This window comes from Ascaphus truei, chromosome 3, assembly GCF_040206685.1.
Source record: "Ascaphus truei isolate aAscTru1 chromosome 3, aAscTru1.hap1, whole genome shotgun sequence".
NCBI classification, from domain to species: Eukaryota; Metazoa; Chordata; class Amphibia; order Anura; family Ascaphidae; genus Ascaphus; species Ascaphus truei.
In genome coordinates, this window is record NC_134485.1 from 346,768,729 (window position 1) to 346,790,960 (window position 22,232).

At 46.2% G+C, this 22,232-nt stretch overlaps 1 protein-coding gene across 2 annotated transcripts in view; it reads left to right on the forward strand.

Moving 5' to 3' along the window:
- The window catches only part of LOC142490020 (cyclic AMP-dependent transcription factor ATF-7-like), a 96,215-nt gene that overhangs the window by 28,496 nt on the left and 45,487 nt on the right, over positions 1 to 22,232 (forward strand). For both annotated transcript variants that reach the window (XM_075591787.1, XM_075591786.1), the window contains exon 2: positions 11,303 to 11,358. In XM_075591787.1, coding sequence (XP_075447902.1) covers positions 11,311 to 11,358 — 48 coding nt within the window. In that variant the 5' untranslated portion in view covers positions 11,303 to 11,310. The remainder of the gene's footprint in view (positions 1 to 11,302; positions 11,359 to 22,232) is intronic.

Sequence of the window (22,232 nt, forward strand, 5' to 3'; positions counted from 1 at the left end):
CCTGTCTATACACACACACTCACTGTCACCCCTGTCTACACACACACTCACTGTCACCCCTGTGTACACACACACTCACTGTCACCCCTGTGTACACACTGAGACCCTTGCTAACATATAAACACTCACTGTCACCCCACTGTGTACATTCACACCTGACACCCTTGGTAACTTTCATCCATCTCACACTGTCACCCCTGTCTACACACACCACTCTCACCCCTGTCTACACACAAACACTCACACACTCGCTGTCATCCCACACCTGAGAGTCATGCTTCTTCATTTCATAAAAACTATTTTCATTTAATAAAACGGGCTTCTCCCTTAAGGTTACCAAAATCTAAGTCCGCCCAGTTAAAAAAATCGAAGTCCGTCCGGGCGGACCGCACACACGGCCGCACAATGGATTATTCTCCCTTATGTTTCAAAAATGCACCTCCGCAACGGCCGCCCGACACTCCCTGTGCACATGGCCGCCCGCACTTTATGGCCTCCTTAATTTATGGCCGCCCGTACCGCACACATGGCCGGCCGACAGACACGACGACACTCTCCTGTAGCCACACGCCCGACCAACCCAACACTCCCTGTAGCCCTGCACTGTCCCTTAACTTCAGCTTAACTTGCTGCCTTACAAATAACCTGTAGCTGCGCACATTCAACCGCCACCGCGGATGCTTGATTAACACGCCGCCATAGCCTGCACACACTCCGGCACACACTCCCTAATCGCATTAACCAAAATCAACATAAAATTAATGGCTTGCTGCCCTACGCACTCTTAATTGCGATTACAAAATGGCCGCTCGTACCTTCACCTTCTCACTCTTAATTTACTTTTATAAAATGGCCACATAAGGTTACAACGCCCTTCTCCATTAAGGTAACCAAAATCCAACGGCCGCCCAACGGATTCTTCTCCCTTATCCCTTATGTTTAACAAATTCACCTCCGCAACGGCCGCCCGACACTCCCTGTGCACATGGCCTGTACCTTCACCTACGCAGTCTTCATTTCATTTATAAAATGGCCGCATAAGGTTACAACGGCCTTCTCCATTAAAATTTGCAAAATCCAAGTCCGAACACTTACAACAATCCAAGTCCGCCCGGGCGGACCGCACACACGGCCGCCCAACGGATTCTTCTCCCTTATGTTTACAAAATCCCTTATGTTTACAAAATTCACCTCCGCAACGGCCGCCCGACACTCACTCTGCACATGGCCGCACGCACTTTATGGCCTCCTTCACTTAAGGCCGCATTCACATTATAAAATGTCCGCCTTCACAACATGTGTCATTAACATTATCCAATGACACCCAGCCTACCTTACATTGACATAATAAAATGCCCACCTTCACAACATGTCCCGGTTTGGCAATTAAAATTTTTCTCCCTTAATAACATTATTTAATTCAATATTTTTCCTACATTTCAACATTCACGATCCTCTTTACATTTATACATTCACCCACACACTACACAATCTTCCTTCACACCTTCACGTTCACACAATTTTATAACAAACACTACACATTTATACCTTCATTCACCACACACATTACTGTGACGGTAACTTTGTGACAGGCTATTAATAATACACACCAAAAATATAACTGGGTTGAACTGAACGAGGCTTAGATATGATAAAATATAATTTATTCCTTGAAAAGGGTGAACACACGAGATATACAAATAACAGACAAAATATGCACTTAGGATGAAATGATGAAACAGTCATAATTCTGGACTGGCAGTTCATACAGCCATCTTCAAAAATCACCAAGACACGAAAGACAATAGCCATAGGCTGAGCCTGGTTCTTATACAATTATTTCCCATTGAACACAACCTAAACCCAGCCCCTCTCATAAATCAGTGGTGAGGTTGACAGTTTCCCCCAGAGTAAAACTCCTCCCACCCAAGGACGTTTAAAAACTGCTTTTCCTATCTAAATAACTTCATAACTTCAGTTCAGTAGTACTTACTGGCACGCGAGACATATTAATACATTCCGGCACGCATGACGCTCCCAATAAGACTAAATATTACCGTGTAATATTAAAATTAAGAGAGATATTAATATCTGTCTCTTAGTACCTGCTAGACATCATGTGTCTGTAATCCTTATGTGCGAATCAGTCCCACGAATACACATATGTAGCTTTTAGCATGTTCAGCCGAGGACATCTCATAATATTCTTATATTTAATAAGGTCACTCATTCTGATATCTCCTTGGGTAACCGCACCCCTGGCCACCATAACCTCTGGTCAATAAATCCTTTGAAGCAGGGACTCGTGTGTAGAGAACATTTGTCACAGGTGCTAGATTTCACACCCAATGCTCCAGACATGGACCTAGCTGTCTCTACCAGCAATATGTGTTAACATACACCAAACCCCCTCTGTACTTTTCACACCCAACTTCAATCAAGCCTGTTGAAGCCCAGATATTTCTGAAAAGACACCACACATATTTGTATTTTTCTAAACTGTAGCTCATTAACCCCTTAAGCCCCAGTGTGTGTGTGGTGCAGACACTGGCACAGAAACAATACATTTATACAGGGGAATAAACAGTTGGATGGCTGAAGCAAGGCAAAAACACATTACTGGACCCCAGTCCAGTTAACCCCTTGCTTCCCAATGAGAGTAGAGGGTGGCCAAATGGGGTGTAACCCCTTTTATCCCGGGCCAAATCCTCTCTCTCATGACAATTACATTTCTACATTCACCCTCATTCACGCATCAACAACATACATTACCATCACCATAGCTCACCGTCTGTGCTCCGCACGGCCATCTCTTTCTGCACTCCGCGGACGAATACCATTCTCCACCCCCCTTAGCCTCATGCACAACGCGCATGTCCCGCCACCGTACTACTATAAATACAATAAATTATTTTTTGTATACAAATTACCTCTTCATAAACACTATGTGACAATTTATACCAATGTTACCCTATACTATATTTCAATACCCACCCTTCCTCTTTCACCCCCCCACCCACCCTTCCTCTTTCACCTCCCCCCACCCACCCTTCCTCTTTCACCTCCCCCCACCCACCCTTCCACCTCCCCCCACCCACCCTTCCTCTTTCACCCCCCCACCCACCCTTCCTCTTTCACCCCCCCACCCACCCTTCCTCTTTCACCCCCCCCCCACCCACCCTCTTTCACCCCCCCCCCACCCACCCGTCCTCTTTCACCTCCCCCCACCCACCCTTCCTCTTTCACCTCCCCCCACCCACCCTTCCTCTTTCACCCCCCCACCCACCCTTCCTCTTTCAAAATTCCTCTTTCACCCCCCCACCCACCCTTCCTCTTTCACCCCCCCCTCCTCTTTCACCCCCCCCACCCACCCGTCCTCTTTCACCCCCCCCACCCACCCGTCCTCTTTCACCCCCCCCACCCACCCGTCCTCTTTCACCCCCCCCACCCACCCTTCCTCTTTCACCCCCCCACCCACCCTTCCTCTTTCACCCCCCCACCCACCCTTCCTCTTTCACCCCCCCCACCCACCCTTCCTCTTTCACCCCCCCCACCCACCCTTCCTCTTTCACCCCACCCACCCTTCCTCTTTCACCCCACCCACCCTTCCTCTTTCACCCCCCCCCCACCCACACTTCCTCTTTCACCCACCCACCCTTCCTCTTTCACCCCCCACCCACCCTTCCTCTTTCACCCACCCACCCTCCCTGCCTTTCACCCCCCCTCCCTGCGTTTTACCCCCCCTCCCTGCCTTTTACCCCCCTCCCTGCCTTTCACACCCCCCTGCCTTTCACCCGACTCCCTGCCTTTCATCCCCCCCCCTCCCTGCCTTTCACCCCCCCTCCCTGCCCTTCACCCCCCCCCCCCCTCCCTGCCCTTCACCCCCCCCCTCCCTGCCCTTCACGCACCCTGCCCTTCACGCACCCTGCCCTTCACGCACCCCCCCTCCCTGCCCTTCACGCACCCCGCCCCTGCAATCACGGGCAACGCCTATATATATATATATGCAAATACAACTGTATGCTCATCTGCATGTCTTAGGCTGGTCTGCAACCCCACCTTTCACCATTATATATTATATATACAGCTAAACCCCGTTATAACGCGGGTCTCGGGGTCCACCCCGAGACCACCGCGTTACTAACGGGGTCGCGAGAAAAAAAAATGGCCGCCGCGCTTTAGCGCATATTCATCCCGCGGGACAGGAGATGGGAGCGGGCATGTCCCTCCTGTCCCCGCTTCCCCCTGTCACCGCGGGACAGGCCGCGGGGCAGGAGATGGGAGCGGGGATGTCCCTCCTGTCCCCGCTTCCCCCTGTCACCGCGGGACAGGCCGCGGGGCAGGAGATGGGAGCGGGGATGTCCCTCCTGTCCCCTCTTCCCCCTGTCACCGCGGGAACTGGCAGGCAACATCCACTCCTCACGAGCCGCACGGCGCATGCGCATGCGCACGGTGAACGTGAGGGGTGCCTGCATAAGTGTGCTGCTTTTGGAGACAGGTAAGCAGTCTCCGGAAGACCGCTAACCCCCCCCCCTGCCGCAGCACAGGGCCCTCGCGTGTGTGTAAGTGTCTGTGAGTGTGTGTAAGTGTCTGAGTGTGTGTGTAAGTAAGTGTAAGAGCCGGAGCGGGAGGTGGGAGGTTTGACAGGGAGGGGGGGCGTGGCTTGAGCGGAGGGACCCGCTACTCTCCCCCCCCCTCCCTCCACGGACTGCAGGGGGGAGCTGCTACTCTCCCCCCCCCCCCTCCCTACACGGACTGCAGGAGGGAGCTGCTACTCTCCCCCCCCTCCCCGGACTGCAGGAGGGACCAGGTATGTAGAACTTAAGCATGGTAAAAAGGCCTCGCTTTAATATGCTAACACTATGTGCAACGTGTGGGGTATTTAACAACAAATGACAATCTTGCTGACATGTAATCTATCTTTGGTACAGAAATCTGCCTAGCCTCATTGCCAAGATGATCATCTTCATCTTTTGGTAACACAAGTGCTGTTCATTTCTATGGGTCCCTCCCTCCACTGGCTGCAGGAGGGACCCGCTACTCTCCCCCCCCCCCCCTCCCTCCACGGACTCGGGCTGGAGCACTCATACATACACACATACACACACACACACACACACAGGCACTCACGCACTCATACACACACACGCGCGCACACACATGCAGGCACTCACGCACTCACACACACACACACAGACAGGCACTCGCACTCACACACACAGACCGCTAACCCCCCCCCCCCGCCGCAGTACAGGGCCCGCCGTAGCCGCAGCGCAGCGCAGGGCCCCGCCACCCCCCCAACCCCCACAGCACATTGACTTCCCACCCCCTTAACTTTGTGAAACAAAAGTCACAAGACAGGCAAAATACATCTGTTAAAGTGCAGTTGTCTGTTTATTTCTATATAATAATTGTGTGCAGTGTGCAGTGTGTGTGCAGTGTGTCAGTGTGTGCAGTGTGTGCAGTGTGTGCAGTGTGAGCAATGAGCAGTGTGTGTGCAGTGTGCAGTGTGCAGTGTGTGTGCAGTGTGTCAGTGTGAGCAATGAGCAGTGTGTGTGCAGTGTGCAGTGTGTGTGCAGTGTGTCAGTGTGTGCAGTGTCAGCAATGAGCAGTGTGTGTGCAGTGTGCAGTGTGTGTGCAGTGTGTCCAATGAGCAGTGTGTGTGCAGTGTGCAGTGTGTGTGCAGTGTGTCCAATGAGCAGTGTGTGTGCAGTGTGTGTGCAGTGTGTGCAGTGTGAGCAATGAGCAGTGTGTGTGCAGTGTGCAGTGTGTGTGCAGTGTGTCAGTGTGTGCAGTGTCAGCAATGAGCAGTGTGTGTGCAGTGTGCAGTGTGTGTGCAGTGTGTCCAATGAGCAGTGTGTGTGCAGTGTGCAGTGTGTGTGCAGTGTGTCCAATGAGCAGTGTGTGTGCAGTGTGTCAGTGTGTGCAATGAGCAGTGTGTGTGCAGTGTGCAGTGTGTGTGCAGTGTGTCAGTGTGTGCAGTGTCAGCAATGAGCAGTGTGTGTGTGCAGTGTGCAGTGTGTCCAATGAGCAGTGTGTGTGCAGTGTGCAGTGTGTGTGCAGTGTGTCCAATGAGCAGTGTGTGTGCAGTGTGTGTGCAGTGTGTCAGTGTGTGCAGTGTGAGCAATGAGCAGTGTGTGTGCAGTGTGTGTGCAGTGTGCAGTGTGTGAGCAGTGTGTGTGCAGTGTGTGTGCAGTGTGTCAGTGTGTGCAGTGTGAGCAATGAGCAGTGTGTGTGCAGTGTGCAGTGTGTGTGCAGTGTGTCCAATGAGCAGTGTGTGTGCAGTGTGTGTGCAGTGTGTGCAGTGTGAGCAATGAGCAGTGTGTGTGCAGTGTGCAGTGTGTGTGCAGTGTGTCAGTGTGAGCAATGAGCAGTGTGTGTGCAGTGTGGCAGTGTGAGCAATGAGCAGTGTGTGTGCAGTCAGTGTGTGCAGTGTGTAAAAAAAAAAAATTTTAAATTTTTTTTTTTTTTTTTTTTAAACGGGAGCCACAGGAAAACCGCGTTATAACCGAATCGCGGTATAACGAGGCGCGTTATAACGGGGTTTAGCTGTATATATATAGAGATATAGAGATATATATATATATATATAATATATAATGGTATGTATACACACATAAACATTAGGAAATCCAGATGCTTGTCCCATAGAAAATCATAAAAGATGTATATTACCAGATGATGGTCCAGTAAGAAGAGACAGCACACACGGGTAGAAATGCATGTCTCTCCTTACTGGACCATCATCTGGTAATATACATTGTGTGTGTGTGTGTGTGTGTGTGTGTGTGTGTGTGTGTGTGTGCGCGTGTGCAACAGCTGGTTAAAAAAAAACAGAGGTGCCTTAAGAAATAGTGAAAAAAACTGAAAATGTGCAAGAAACAATAAATACACTTCCCAAGCTTATGGCTGCAGCAAAGCTCATCTCCACCTTTCTCTCCTGGGGGAAGAAGTCTCTCAGTGACTACAACATTCACATGTGTGTACTTGGATCTGCTGATTAAATAGGGGCCACAAACCTTCCAACAATTTACAATGAGACCTACACAATCTTAGCTAACTCAAAAGCCAGACCCACACTATTATATATTATATGTATATATTTAATTTACTGGAAAAGGGACCTTAAATATACAGCAGTAAACAAGGACGCCCCAATGCTACATCCAATATGATAAATTTTGTGATTCTTTTCTATATGCTCTTTTATTCTCACAAGTACGGGTCATTTAGTTCAATCCTTTGACCAAAACATTGACCTAAGTGACCCATACTTATGAAAAGAAAAAAACATAGAAATAGTGGTGTGGAGTGGATGGCCACTATTTTTTAATACACGTCCCCAGCGTTCCACGACTTACTGACAAACTTTCTATTTTAAGAAGAAAAAATATATATTATTTTAGGAAGGCTCGTTCTATTTTACCTTTTTTAAATCTTGTACAAATAGCTTTTCCTTATTGATAAATACAGTTAGACAAGTCAGGTTCAGTACCACTACTTTTTTTTAACTTTGACCTCTGGAGTCGGGGTAACCTGAGGAGATCCCCTCACCCCCTGTCTTCCCGTCACTCGAAGATCGAAAAATGCTGGAGGACTTCTACAGTCAGATATATGATTTATATTGAGGGGCGAGGGGGGGGGGGGAGCACATTTAACACACAAAAATAAAACTAACAGCCTAAGTGGGGCCCACTACATGAGCCGCCCAGTCTGAAAAGCTTCAGTCCTCAAGCATTTCCTGGGATGGGCCTTTAGACAGTGCGTGTATTTCAAAATCCCAAGCCTCGCATGTGTATCTTTTTATTATTATTTTAAATGAAGCATGAAGGGAAAAAGCCATGTCTCCCACCAGCAGCCCAGAACCTGGGCCGTGTTCCAACTCCGCAGCAGTAGCTGTTGGTGCAATGGGCTTGTTAGAAAGCTACAGTATTTTAGTGGGAGAGCGGCAGAGAGGTGCTTTAAGCCCTGAGCATGTTTCCTGCATTCTTGCTACCATTTGGAATAGAAAGAGTCTAACCACTGTCATCCCTAGGGGAATCCAGTATGTTAAAAGTGCACTTCCACTGGTCTCTCAATTATTTCTCTCTCGCTTTTTATTTGTAACATACAGTGATCCTCTAGTAGTGTGCTATTTTCCATAAATATTGAAGTAGTAACATTTCTTGTGGGTATATCCCAAAAATGTTGTTTATTGGTATTTTCTATTGCTATAACTTCATGGTGTAACTGCTAACTACACATTAACAAAAGCTCTGTGCATTGTAGGCTATATCCCCTGACACCTTGTTATGGCATTTGAAACGTGATGCAGCAATCCCCTTTTTTTCTACTATAAAAGATCAGGGCGGTCTGAGCTCAAGCGTGATTGCTGGTTAAATTAAGTTTAATTTATTTTGTATTTTCTTGCACAAAGCTACACCTTTAGCTGCTGGGGTCACGAATAGAAAGCCACAACATCATTGTGGCTTTCTATTGGTGTCACTGGTGGCCATATTTGTAGTGTTTTGCCAGTGCTGACCCGGCAGGCATATTGTTCTCCTGGACAAGTACTACATGACGTGCGCGCTTTCGTCACCGACCCCTGGCGGCCAATGGTAGTGTTCATTGTTGAAACTACCTTTGGCTGTGAATCCCGGCGTCGTCACTGCTGCAGTCGCTGGAGTCTTTCAAAAGTGTAATTCCAGGCTGCAGCAGCGTGACGTCAGTGTCAGCAGCCAATCAATGTCCAGGTGTTTTCATTGATTGGCTGCTAAAATTGTTGGGGGACGGGGTTTATTATTTATTTATTCTCATATTTATTATTATAATATTACATTATTTATCCGCCGCCCGCTCGCGGGTCATTCCGTCTGCTGGGGATGTTCACACATCGCCCAGCAGACACAGGCGCGCGCACGCGGCCACACAGCGTCGCGAAGCAACCAGTGTGCTCCTGCCCTAAGAGATTTAAGGATTTAATTTGGTGGCTACTGGGGTGGTCCCTCGAATCGGTGGGCAGAACGGTTGTACTCTGTGGAACCCCCCTGCAGAGCTATTAAGATATCAAACAATAACCCCCCTCCCCTCCAAAAAAAACAAATCAAGCAGCAAGTAAAGGTGCATTAGGCTTTTGGGTTTTAGTTTGCAAACTATTAAACATGATTATTAAATTGGATGGAAAAATCCCGGGTGCAAGGTCTCCCAGGCGCTTAACAACATTTCATCCTAGCGCATGTGCTGTGTGCAGTGATGACTGACCTGTCAATCACCACTGCTACTGCAACAGCGCTCCCCATGAACATTAAAGCTGGACATTGTGTGCTTGGACTGGCAGCGGCGGTGATTGACAGGTCAAGGCAACACTGCTTAGTGAGGGTAGCGGGGGGATCGTGGAGCAGGAGGCAGAGGCATGCGAGGGCTGGGAGCAGAGCTTCTCAAAGGGGTCAGAGTCCTCCTGTACTCTGCCAACCCCTGCTCTCCATGCACACTGTGGCACTCTGTGTGTCTGTGATTGCGTCAAAGAGTGTGTGTCTGTGTGTTAGGCTGCGCTTGTCCTGCCTTGCGACGGCGACGCGACGTCGCTCCAAAACAAATCAATTGACTCCATCGCAAGCGCTTATAGTAAGCGCGACGGCGACAAAGCGACTGAAAATTTGGAAGCTGGCTAAAAAATTTTTTTTTTGTAAGAGACAGTCGCAACATGTGACTGTCTCTAAACCAATCAAATTGTGCGGCCCGCCCCCTTTAGTGACGTCACTGGCGACATTCGCTAAAAAACAAATTATTACTTTTGCTGGTGACGACGGGTGACGTCATCGGTCGCGTCGCCGTCGCCAGCATTAGAAGTTTGGCCTTACAGATGCACACCGTGACACACAGCTGCCGACGAGTGGGCAAGGGGTGAAGCCAGGACACACACTCCCGCGCCCCTAACAAAACTCTTGCTCCTAAAAAATTCTGTCTGGCTCCTAAGTATTTTATATTTCTGACCATCTTTGACTACTGCTAAAGCTGGATTAGGAATTAGACATCTGAGTGCTCTGACATTATTGCAAATCTAAAATATGTAAAAAGAAGTGCTCCTTTTAATGTGTGCATGAGCAAGAGTGAGACTTGGTGTGGTGCTGGCTGGCAATACAATGGTTTAAGCCTAGAAGGAATCGGTCTCACTCATTTATTTACCCCATCTGCTGTGCATTGACTCATGTATTCCACGGTCCCGGTTTCACCATACCGCTTATGTAAATACACATTTCTCTAAATTTGCTTTTCTGTCTGGTGCTCTTTTCCTTACATGGTATCGGTATTCCCTTAGTTTGTATGTTTATAATAAAAAGCACTACAAACATGGTTGACACGGTATAAGACTTCAATCCTGCTGAAATTAGTTATATGATAACCCCATCCTAAAGTGTCTGTGTGATAAGTGACAGTAAGTCATTGGAAGTATTTATGCTGTCAGTCATTAGAATCCCCAAGGACATATTGCTGTAATGCCGAATATAAGTTTTGAGGAAGCCAAGTGGAACATCTGTAAGTAGTCCATGTGAAGTGCCTCATTTAAATCATCAGGGAAAGAAGCTGCCTTGTAAAATGTTCTATAATGCAGGCTCCCTGTACAATGCAATGTAAATAAACACACGTGTTCTCTTTGGATGCCACCTGTTTTGAGGCATGTATGGGAGTGGTGAAGGGATTAATGATTTAATGGCGCATGGGGACCAGGCTCAGCTCTTGTGTGGTTTTATTTCAATCTAAGTAAGACAAGGTCGACCTGGGAGAGGTACTTTACAGCTTGCATGCTTTTCTTAAAGGCCTGGTAGGACTTGGGACTTAACCTGGGAGTAGCTCAGACTCCTGTGAAATCTAACACGTGGCAGAGTGAATATTGAACACCCACACACTCCCATGTTCATCTTTTTTTATTTTTACGTAAATTGCATTCCGGAGCAATGTCGTTACCCTTAAATTCCATTAATTTTCATTTGCTGTCCCTTTAAGTTGGTATATATGTGAATGTATTGGGTTATTTTACAAATCCTTTAAACTTTTTTCTATCCTAATCATTGATCTATATTTTCCTTTTTGAGATTAATATTCTTTGTAAAAGTTCATTTTTGAGAACTGGTAAATTAAGCATTTGGGATTTTTTAATGAAGTAGTTCTGTCTCAGCCGTGTTCATATCCGCCATGATATAGCTGCTTCCATGTTACATCTGCTGCATGAGAAGCCATATAAACTCCTATTGATGCATAACTTGATTCTCTGTAACCAACCAGGTTTTCTTTTCTTTTCCCCCCCCCCTTTCACCTTCTACAGCGGGAGTGATGGGAGACGATCGTCCCTTTGCGTGTAGTGCCCTTGGCTGCGGACAGGTAAGGCTGCTTTTGCTCTGTCAATACCCACATCTTGCTGCCACTCCCCAAGCTGATCAGAGAGTAATCGCATTGCTAGGGCATACACCCTGCCTGAGAGTTCACAGACCCTGCAAAGATGGTCTGGCGTAGATTGTATTTTATGGCATGTCTGCTACCTGTGTCGGGTGTTTAGGTAATAAAGCTGCTACCTTTTTGCATTAGCTAGTGCCCCTGGTTTCACCAGTTCCTCAAATTACCTTAAAAAACAAAACAAAAATAAAAAATATGAATGACCCTTACATTGTTTGCTTTCAGTTTCCTTTATTTGTACATTTCCAGTGTCTTCTCTTCTGTTCCGAATGTAAGAATATGTATGCTAAACCAGAGGTTCTAACAACACATTTGAATATTGCATTCCAGAAAGAAAGAAAGATTTTGTCGATCACCAAATTGAAACAATGGACATTCTATTTTTTTTGTAGATGGGTGCAAATAGACTGAGAGCCCAACTCCTCTCATACCATACAATCAAAAAGATCAGCGGTCCATGCGCTCTGAAAAATGTTGCAAAAAAGTTGTTTCAGTTTTCTGTCCATCCGGACCGTTAAGTTTCACAAAGGAAAAAAAGCTGGCATGTATACATAATATATGCACAAATCATATAGGCAAAAGCGAATGCATTCTTACCCGAGGGCCCGATGTGGTGTACGAGAAAACATTTCTGGTCGCTTTGTAAGTAAGCAGATGGCTACAGACAGAACATTAAAGGGGCATTTCCTCTTGCACAGTGCGTGTGTGCGTGTGTGTATGTAGTAAGAATTATCTAATACTCTGCAACTTATTTGTTTTAGAACACACAGGCTTTTGAATGAAATGCTGCTTTGAAGTAACCTTTTGCAACATTTTACAGAGTTCATGGCCTGATTTCTCTTTTTATGCCAGTAATTCTCAAAAGCCATGACCCAGATATTTCTTGTACATTTATTATGAAAGAAATGTTACGGATGATATAGGCCATTCTTACATACATTATGTGCATACAGTGCTCTTTACAAATGTGTTAGTATTACTAAAACATGATCTTGCTGATGGTTCCTGGCACACGTGTGTGTGTGTGTGTGTGTGTGTGTGTGTGTGTGTGTGTGTGTGTGTTTAATAACGACCCATCCTCCTGTGGTGTTTCTCCCCTCCCTGCAGGGCACCAAAAAAGAGCACTCACACCCCAAAACTGTCACACTATACCCCAATTATACTGCCACCACTAGGATTCATTTCAGGCCTTACACCTCGGGAGCCCTCAGTGCCCCTTTTTACTAGAAAAATATGTCATTAGAACCCAAGTTAGCAAAACTTGTCCGAAAATGCAGCCAATCTCTTCAAAAAGGTTTAATTAGCGCTCAAAGACATTACTTATTAAATTTTAGATTGAATATAACAAAAGGCGTACAGTGCTTATTGCAGAATTTTTTTTAGAAAAAACATGCGGCATTATAGCTGAAGATCAGTGAATGATATTGGATCCTTCAAGAGGCCATGAATTAGGATATAGGAAAATCCACGTCCCATTAACACTCCTATGGGTGAATTCTGACTATGGGTTCGCAAACCTCACTTTCTAAACACACAGCCTTCCATTATGACAAATACCAGATGTCTTGAACCCGTGTGTGTGTGTGTGTCTCCAATTTATCACTGACCCTTAAACTTGGCTTCTCTGATTTAAAGGTGATGTGTTTAATCAGAGAGTATAAAATACCCCATAACTCTCTCCCTGTAACCACCAGGATAATGTACCCGCACCCTTGTTATTCAGAGATGTTTGAATAATAGACCTCACTGCTGGCAGTCCCACTTTTTATCTTGAGAGGGACACTAATTATCTGATATCTGGTGGCATAATCTACCACTGTGAGGATAAAACTTTTCCCGGAACTACTAGGAAGGGCTAGGGAACCCACTATAGCCACAGCTATATGTTCAAAGGACTCCCCTATGATTGGCAGTGACATTGGCGAAGCACTGTTTACATCCCCAATTTTCCTCACGTTTTGACACGTCGGACAGGTGTGAGAATAGTTCACCACATCTGTGCTCATGTTAGGTCAGTAAAAATGATGGGTTAACCTTGACTTGTTCGTGAGCACCCCCACGTGTCCTGCCAACAGAATTTTGTACGCTACCCTTAGTAGTTGTTCCCCAAATTCCCTGGGTGCCACCAGCTGTCGGCTACCCATGGTTCCTTCTTATTATTAGGAACCGTCTCCCAGTACAGTCTCCCCTTATCCCAATACACCCTCTCCTTGTCAGACCCAGAGGGGGACTTTTCTTTAAGGCTTCTCTGTACTTCCAGAGTGGGATTGGTCTGTTCGATCTTTTGAAATGCCAAGTTCCCTGAGACTGTCTGGTCTGTGTTGATGAATCGTAATTTGAGTATCCTGCGGTTCCCCCATGTCCGTACAATCCCATCTCCAGCCCTCTGGGTCCCCAGTGTGTATCAGTACCTGGGATTCTAAGCCTAGGCAGAATGTTATTGGGTCACAGCGGTCACATACTAGGTAATCATTTTTCCAATATCACTCCCCAGCAACACATTTTCAGGAATATCATCCATTACTACCACTGCCAGCACACCAGTCCAGGTAAACCCTTGCCTTGGGCACATCGTGGTGGACTCCTCCATCCACCCCCACAGGCATGGTCCACACAGGCTCCACCACCCCGACGCACACCAAGGTGTGACACTAGCACCTGAGTTCCTCAGTTCTTGTATAATTTTCTGCTCCACAGTGACCAGCTGGAAGTGGTCTGCTCTATTGTCCCACATCCAAGATACCACATTGGCAACCGGGCGTGTTCATGGGGGGTGATCCCATGCAGATGCAGGTTTCTTTTTATCTGGACACAAAAAGGGGGCTGCACTGCTCAACAGTATTGTAATCTCAAGATATATAAATTGCCTGATTGATTAACAGGATATTATAAGGGTGCTACCTACGCAAACAAAGTAATTCCAATACATACAATATTATTTTGATTTGGTCAGGCAGTGCTGTTATGTCCAAGGTTGTTGCAAGCAAAACAGTGGCAGGTATCTCCCTAACTCAGTGAGCAAACTGACCCTCAGGTGAAGTCTCACCAAGCTTAACTGGAGGGGGTTGTGGAGTTTCTCCTGCCTACCCCCCTTTTCAGCCTTGGACCCCCTTTTTAGCTGCGGGTGCCCTGTTAGGCATGTACATCTGCCAAGTTTCCTTTTTCATTGCTGTCTTAAGGTTTCTATCCGGCATCCACTCTTTTACTTCTAGTGGGCACAGGGTTAAAAACGATTACTGGATTATGAGATCTTGTAGCTCCTCAAAGCTTTTAATCTCCAACCCCCCGATCCACTTTTTGCGTAGAGTGGTCAGACGCGCCCCACCAACTCAGAAAAGCCAGTAGTCGCGCCGTGCTGCTGGGCCCGGAACATCTGCCTGTAGATCTCAGGGATGATTGTAAAATGTTGTGGCAACACAGATTTTATGGCCTCATAATCCTGGTCGAAGTGCACTTGAAGGTCAGAAAACACTTCCAGAGCTCTGCCTTTCAATCCAGGGGTTAGATACTTTGTCCACTAATCACAAGGCAGCTGGTACTGGCTGCAGGTCTGTTCATGCCGATGGAGGAGAGTGCCCAGGCCCCCATCTTTCTCTGGATGACATCTGGAAAGGTTGGACTCTATGCTGCTGGGTTCTGCCATCTGGCTCTGGAACCTGGAACTTCCAGCTGGTGTCTCCGCTCTGCATTGTTTCCCTCAGCCTGTTGTGCGGTAGCATCTCTGGCTCGCTCTGCAGCGTCTCTCAGCTAGTCATACTGCAGCCTCTCGCTCCTCTTTCTGATACTGGAAGATGAGTTCCAACCACATTGCAGCGTCTGCTTGTCCCAGCTGCTTTAGAGCACTCTGCTTGTAAAGGTCCAAGTAGTTGTGAGGATTAGGACTGCTGGAATCCTCGGTGTACAACAGTCCCTTGACCCTTGGGCAATTTCCAGGGCAAAACTCATCCTGGCACAGGGTAGCATCCTGGTCTGTATCACTCTCCAGCAAGGCTTAATTCAGCTGCTCTTTAGTTCTTCCCTGTGTTGGGATACGCCTCACCTCACACTGAGATATCAGGACTTTTTTATCTGGCGTTTGTACACATCTGCCATGTTCCCACAACTTCCGCCACACTAAGGATAGAGAAAGAAGAGGGAAGGAGATACTATCTGCTATATGTATATAAAAATCACTGAGTAATATATTTGGGGACTGAGCCGTATTCTTCTCGCCAGAATCCCACAGGGTCAGTCACTGGTGTTGAGCTTTCCCAGCAGGTACAAACAGCAACACTAAGGCATTTGTCACGCACATGCTTACCCGTGTGTATAAGGGTTAATAATATTAATTATTAGCAAAACGTGTCTAAAAATGCGGTCAATCTCTTCAAAAAGGTTATAAGTTAAATTAGAGCTCAAAGGCATTACTTAATATTAGATTTAATATAACAAAAAATCTAATGCATTACCAGTGAATTTCAAAGATGATCAGCGCGCCTCATCATAAAGGGAAGTAAGAAGAAGAGAAAGAAAAGCACAATAGTGAAGCACGTTCACAATATTATATGTGCCGAACAGATGCGCTTACATGCCCGTGCCTGCGTTCAGGCACGTAAAGGTTTCTTTAGCCCCTCCGCCTCCAAGATGTCATAGAAGGATTCGGAAGCCTTTTTGTTAAAAGTCCAACTTTTATATGTAAAAGTTAGGGTACACTCACACTGACAGTGTAAAACACACAGAAGACCAGTTGAAAGCGCTTGAGATTCTTCTCCGGTTCCCGCGACTGCCGCTGGTGATCCAGTCGGCGTTCTACGTCACTTTCGGTTTCTCGTGCTCTCCTGAAACTGGTCCTCCGGCAACCCTACGCGTTTCGAAGTTGTTCCTTCTTCATCAGGGGTGAGTATGTAATGTACATGTGTTCCCTCATATTATATCCCTCTCTAGCGCTGCTATACAATTGGCTTTAATTACAGCATTATGCACATAGAGATACGAAATTGGGTCATCATAAATACATAGTAACATACATACAATACTTTAACTGCAAAATAATTTCAAAACATAAAAATGCATACGTTTTCATAAATCCATTTCTTAGAAGGCTTTTGCTGGCTTATAATTAATTTCAATATTTAATCAATGTGAAGATCGCTATGTAACATATCTATTATACCTAAATGTAAGATATTCTCCCTCATTTAAAATACATTCAAATTCAGTAATTTATGCAAAGAGAATTTATGGTTCATATAAAGACACAAAATTATTTGAAGGTAGCTTTTAGACAAAAGGGAATTGCTATATTAAGTTCCTCGAATAACTATGTGAGAAAACAGCCCAAATCAATATTTACATTTAATCCTTTTGGTGTTAAAGTTCTTAATTTGTGAATCCACAGAGTTTCTCGTTGGGATGTTTTTTGCACCAAATCTCCTCCCCTTTTATCCAATTCAACTTTATCTATACCCATGAATCTTAGACCTTCTCGGTTACTAGAATGATGCTTTTTAAAATGACTTGAAACACTATAGTTTGAGTCCCTTTTTTAATATTTAGATAGTGCTCCCCAATGCGTTGTTTTAGACACCTTTTAGTGCGTCCAACATATTGTTGATTACAGGGACACACTAAGGCTGCGGACATGGCGCCGCAGCCCGTGCGGAGATGCGCGGAGGCTGAGGGAAAGCGGGTGCTTTCCCTGGCCATAGTACTCGGGCCGTGGGGGGGCCCACATTGGACTAACAGCTCATGTGACGCGAGAAATCTGTTTTAACGGATTTCTCGCGCATCGTGCGCCCCCTCCTGCCTCTGCACGCTCCCGCACGCCGCATGTACGCGAACACTGCCTTAAGGCAGTCTGTTCGCTCAGCATCCGCACGGTCTGAGGTACCATGGACGCAGCATAAAAGGTATACTATCCCTTTACTTTCACTGTTTATGAATTTCTTTATTTTGAACTTTTCTCCTGTCTGTTTAGAAGAGAACTCTTTGCCTACCAATCCATACTTACAGTATTTACCCTTTTTATTGAGCCAATTACCCTCTTTTATAATATCGGATACAGCGTACAATTTCCTATTAATAGATAACCGCAATGTCGCAGCATTTTTATTTTTTATTTCTTGGCAAAAGTACACAAAGACCCCATAAACTCACCAGGCTGTCCCATAATATCGGGGATCAATTCTATCAGTTCTATCTTATCACAATATGTGGATTAGCAGTTACAAAGTTATGTTCCTGGATGAACTCACATATAAAAGACAGTGTACATGTAATTAATCTCTTAAAAACAACAGCATGGAGAGAAAATGACATATTAGTGACGTGTGATGTTACGTCACTATACACTAACATAGAACATCAGAAAGGACATGAGGCAATCAAATATTTCTTGGATTTAGATTTATCCCTACATAAAGACCAAAATAAATTTATCCTGGACAGTATAGAATATATATTAAACCATAATTATTTTATTTTTAATGACCAATATTATTTGCAGCTGTACGGGACGGCAATGGGAACCACGTTTGCGCCCAGCTACGCCAACCTGTTCATGAGCAAATGGGAGGAGGATGCCATATGGACAGATGGCGTCCTGGGTGCAAACCTGGTGCTTTGGAAAAGATTCGTAGACAACATTTTTATTTGGCATGGTGGTAAGGATAGTTTAGTTGAATTTTTGGAAAAAATTAATTTAAATGACCTTAATCTAAAATTCACATATAATTTTAGTACAGTGGAAATCGAATTCCTAGTTCTTTATTTATATTGATAAAGGACAAATTAAGACACTTACATTCTATAAACAAGTAGAGTGCAATAGCTATATTCTTTCATACTAGCAATCATCATACTAGGTGGCTAAATAATATCCCATGGGGGGAATTTAAAAGAATCAGGCACAATTGCACAGACAGCAGTACTTTTCTGGAACAATCCAAAATACTAACAGAAAGGTTTACAGAAACAAAATACAAAGACACGCTTATACACGAGGCTAAATTACAAGCATTAAATGAGGACATACATAAACTAATAGAACTCAAAAGGGAAAAAAGAAATCACTTTAATGAAAAATCAGTAACTTTTATTACACAATTTAATTCAGAACATAAGAAAATAGAAAAGATTCTGAAAAAATATCATATTCTCTAAGAGGATCCACTCCTAAAAGAAAGTATAATGGAAAACCCAAATATAATTTATACAAGGGCAGAGAACATCAAAAAAGCGTATTGCCCCGAGTATTCCTAGGGGGGAAATAAAAGAGGGTAATTGGCTCAATAAAAATTTACCCAATGGTTTTTTCAAGTGTGGAAAGTGTAAATACTGTAAGTATGGATTGGTAGGCAAAGAGTTATCTTCTAAACAGACAGGAGAAAATTTCAAATAAAGAAATTCATAAACAGTGAAAGTAAAAAGACAGTATACCTTTTTAGTGTGTCCCTGTAATCAACAATATGTTGGACGCACTAAAAGGTGTCAAACAATGCATTGGGAGCACTATTAAATATTAAAAAAGGGACTCAAACTATATAGTGTTTCAAGTCATTTTAAAAAGCATCATTCTAGTAACCCAGAAGGTCTAAGATTTATGGGTATAGATAAAGTTGAATTGGATAAAAGGGGAGGAGATTTGGTGCAAAAAATATCCCAACGAGAAACTCTGTGGATTCACAAATTAAGAACTTTAACACCAAAAGAATTAAATGTAAATATTGATTTGGGCTGTTTTCTCACATAGTTATTCGAGGAACTTAATATAGCAATTCCCTTTTGTCTAAAAGCTACCTTTAAATAATTTTGTGTCTTTTATATGGACCATAAATTCTCTCTTTGCATAAATTACTGAATTTGAATGTATTTTAAATGAGGGAGAATATCTTACATTTAGATATAACAGATGTGTTACATAGCGATCTTCATATTGATTAATTATATGCCAGCAAAAGCCTTCTAAGAAATGGATTTATGAAAATGTATGCATTTTTATATGTTTTGAAATTATTTAGCAGTTTAAGTATTGTATGTATGTTACTATGTACTGTATTTATGATGACCCAATTTCGTATCTCTATGTGCATAATGCTGTAATTAAAGCCAATTGTATAGCAGCTTGAGAGGGATATAACATGAGGGAACACATGGACATACCATACTTACCCCTGATGAAGGAACACCTTCGAAATGCGTAGGGTTGACGGAGGACCTGTTTCAGGATAGCACGAGAAACCGGAAGTGATATAGAACGCTGGCTGGGTTACCAGCGGGAGTCGTGGGAACCGGAGAAGAATCTCAAGCGCTTTCAACTGGTCTTCTGTGTGTTTTACACTGTCAGTGTGAGTGTACCCTGATTTTTATATATAAAAGTTGGACTTTTAACAAAGGCTTCCGAATCCTTCTATGACATCTTGGAGGTGGAGGAGCTAAAGAAACCTTTACGTGCCTGAACGCAGGCACTGGCATGTAAGCGCATATCTCGCCATCTGTTCTGCACATATAATATTGTGAACGTGCTTCACTATTGTGCTTTTCTTTCTCTTCTTCTTACTTCCCTTTATCATGAGGCTCGCTAATCATCTTTGAAATCTACTATCATCAAGAATTGAGAACAGTTCTATTTTTCAAGCTTCACCGTAATATACCATCTAACTAAGTTTAGACAGCATTAATTTAGAGCGCTTCCTTTATATGCTACTAGCTGAGAGACCCGGCGTTGCCCGGGATGTAATTTTGGGGGGGCGGACGACAGGGTTGGGCTTCCCCCGGGTGACTGAATGGGTGGGTGACTGACTGAATGGGTGGGTGACTGAATGGGTGGGTGACTGGGTGACTGACTGAATGGGTGGGTGACTGAATGGGTGGGTGACTGAGTGGGTGGGTGACTGAGTGGGTGGGTGACTGTGAGTGGGTGGGTGACTGAGTGAGTGGGTGGGTGACTGAGTGAGTGGGTGGGTGACTGAGTGAGTGGGTGGGTGACTGAGTGGGTGGGTGACTGAGTGGGTGGGTGAGTGGGTGGGTGGGTGAGTGGGCGGGTGAGTGAGTGGGTGGGTGACTGAGTGGGTGGGTGAGTGAGTGGGTGACTGGGTGTGTGGGTGACTGGGTGTGTGGGTGACTGAGTGAGTGTGTGGGTGACTGAGTGAGTGTGTGGGTGACTGAGTGAGTGGGTGGGTGACTGAGTGAGTGGGTGGGTGACTAAGTGAGTGGGTGGGTGACTAAGTGAGTGGGTGGGTGGGTGACTGAATGGGTGGGTGGGTGACTGAGTGAGTGGGTGACTGGGTGAAAGTGGGTGACTGGGTGGGTGTGTGGGTGACTGGGTGGGTGACTGGGTGGGTGACTGGGTGACAGTGCGTGGGTGGGAGACGGTGGGTGACTTACCTTGACCCCGTGGCATCTGGCTGGGGCAGGAGGTGAGTTCGGGAAGCTGGCGGGGGGGGGCCAAGAGTGGCAGGAGGCCCGCGCCGCGCTTACCCTCCGTCTGGGAGCCGGTGCACGTGAGGAGGAAGCCCGCACCGCGCTTCCCCTCTCCGGGAGCCGGCGCACGTGAGGGGGAGTGCAGGAGGCCCGGGCCGCGCCGCGCTTTTCCTCGTTGTGAGCGAGGGGGGAGGAGCCTGGAGTTTGCTGCTGAGCAGGAGGGCCGCGCTTCCCCTCTCCGGGAGCCGGCGCACGTGAGGGGGAGCGCAGGAGGGCCGGGCCGCGCTTTTCCTCGTTGTGAGCGAGGGGGGAGGAGCCTGGAGTTTGCTGCTGAGCAGGAGGGCCGCGCTTCCCCTCTCCGGGAGCGGCGCACGTGAGGGGGAGTGCAGGAGGCCCGGGCCGCGCCGCGCTTTTCCTCGTTGTGAGCGAGGGGGGAGGAGCCTGGAGTTTGCTACTGAGCAGGAGGGCCGCGCTTCCCCTCTCCGGGAGCCGGCGCTCGTGAGGGGGAGTGCAGGAGGCCCGGGCCGCGCCGCGCTTTTCCTCGTTGTGAGCGAGGGGGGAGGAGCCTGGAGTTTGCTGCTGAGCAGGAGGGCCGCGCTTCCCCTCTCCGGGAGCGGCGCACGGTGAGGGTGATGGTGCGGCTGGGGATGTTGCGGAGCGTGGGGATTTGGGTGAGGTGGGGAGGGGGGAGAGAGTGAGGAGCACCGGGAGAGGAGGGGCACCAGGAGAGATGGGGGGGGGTGGAAGGTGAGCTGCGGTCCAACTGACGGGGGAGAGTGAGGCCAAGCAACAGAGAGAGAGAGTGTGTGTGTGTGTGTGTGTGTGTGTGTGTGTGTGTGTGTGTGTGTGTGTGTGTGTGTGTGTGTCGTCACTCCGCCTCAGGCCAATGAGAGGTGTGGGGGCGGGCGGCCCAAGGGACCAATGAGATTTCCCCTAGGGACACAGGAAGATGCAGACAGGCATACAGTGCTTTCACAAATATATAATAAGAAATAAGATAGATTACCAGTGAATATTAGATCCTTCAAGAGGCCATTAAATAAGATATAGGGAAATCCACGTGCTATTAACACACCTGGGTGAATTCTGACTATGGGTTTGCAAACCTCACTTTCTAATCACACAGCCTTCCGTTATGACAAATAACAGATGTCTTGGACCTGTCCGTGTGTGTGTGTCCTTCCATTTATCACTGACCCTTAAGCTTTGCTTTTCTGATAAAGGGGATATGTTTAATTACAGTTTCAACTGAGTGTATAAAATACCACATAACTCTCTCCCTGTAACCACCAGGGTAATGTTAATCAGCACCTTTGTTATTCAGAGATGTCTGATGAATAAATAGACCTCAATGGTTGCATTCCCACTTTTAATCTTGAGAGGAAAACTAATTATCTGATATT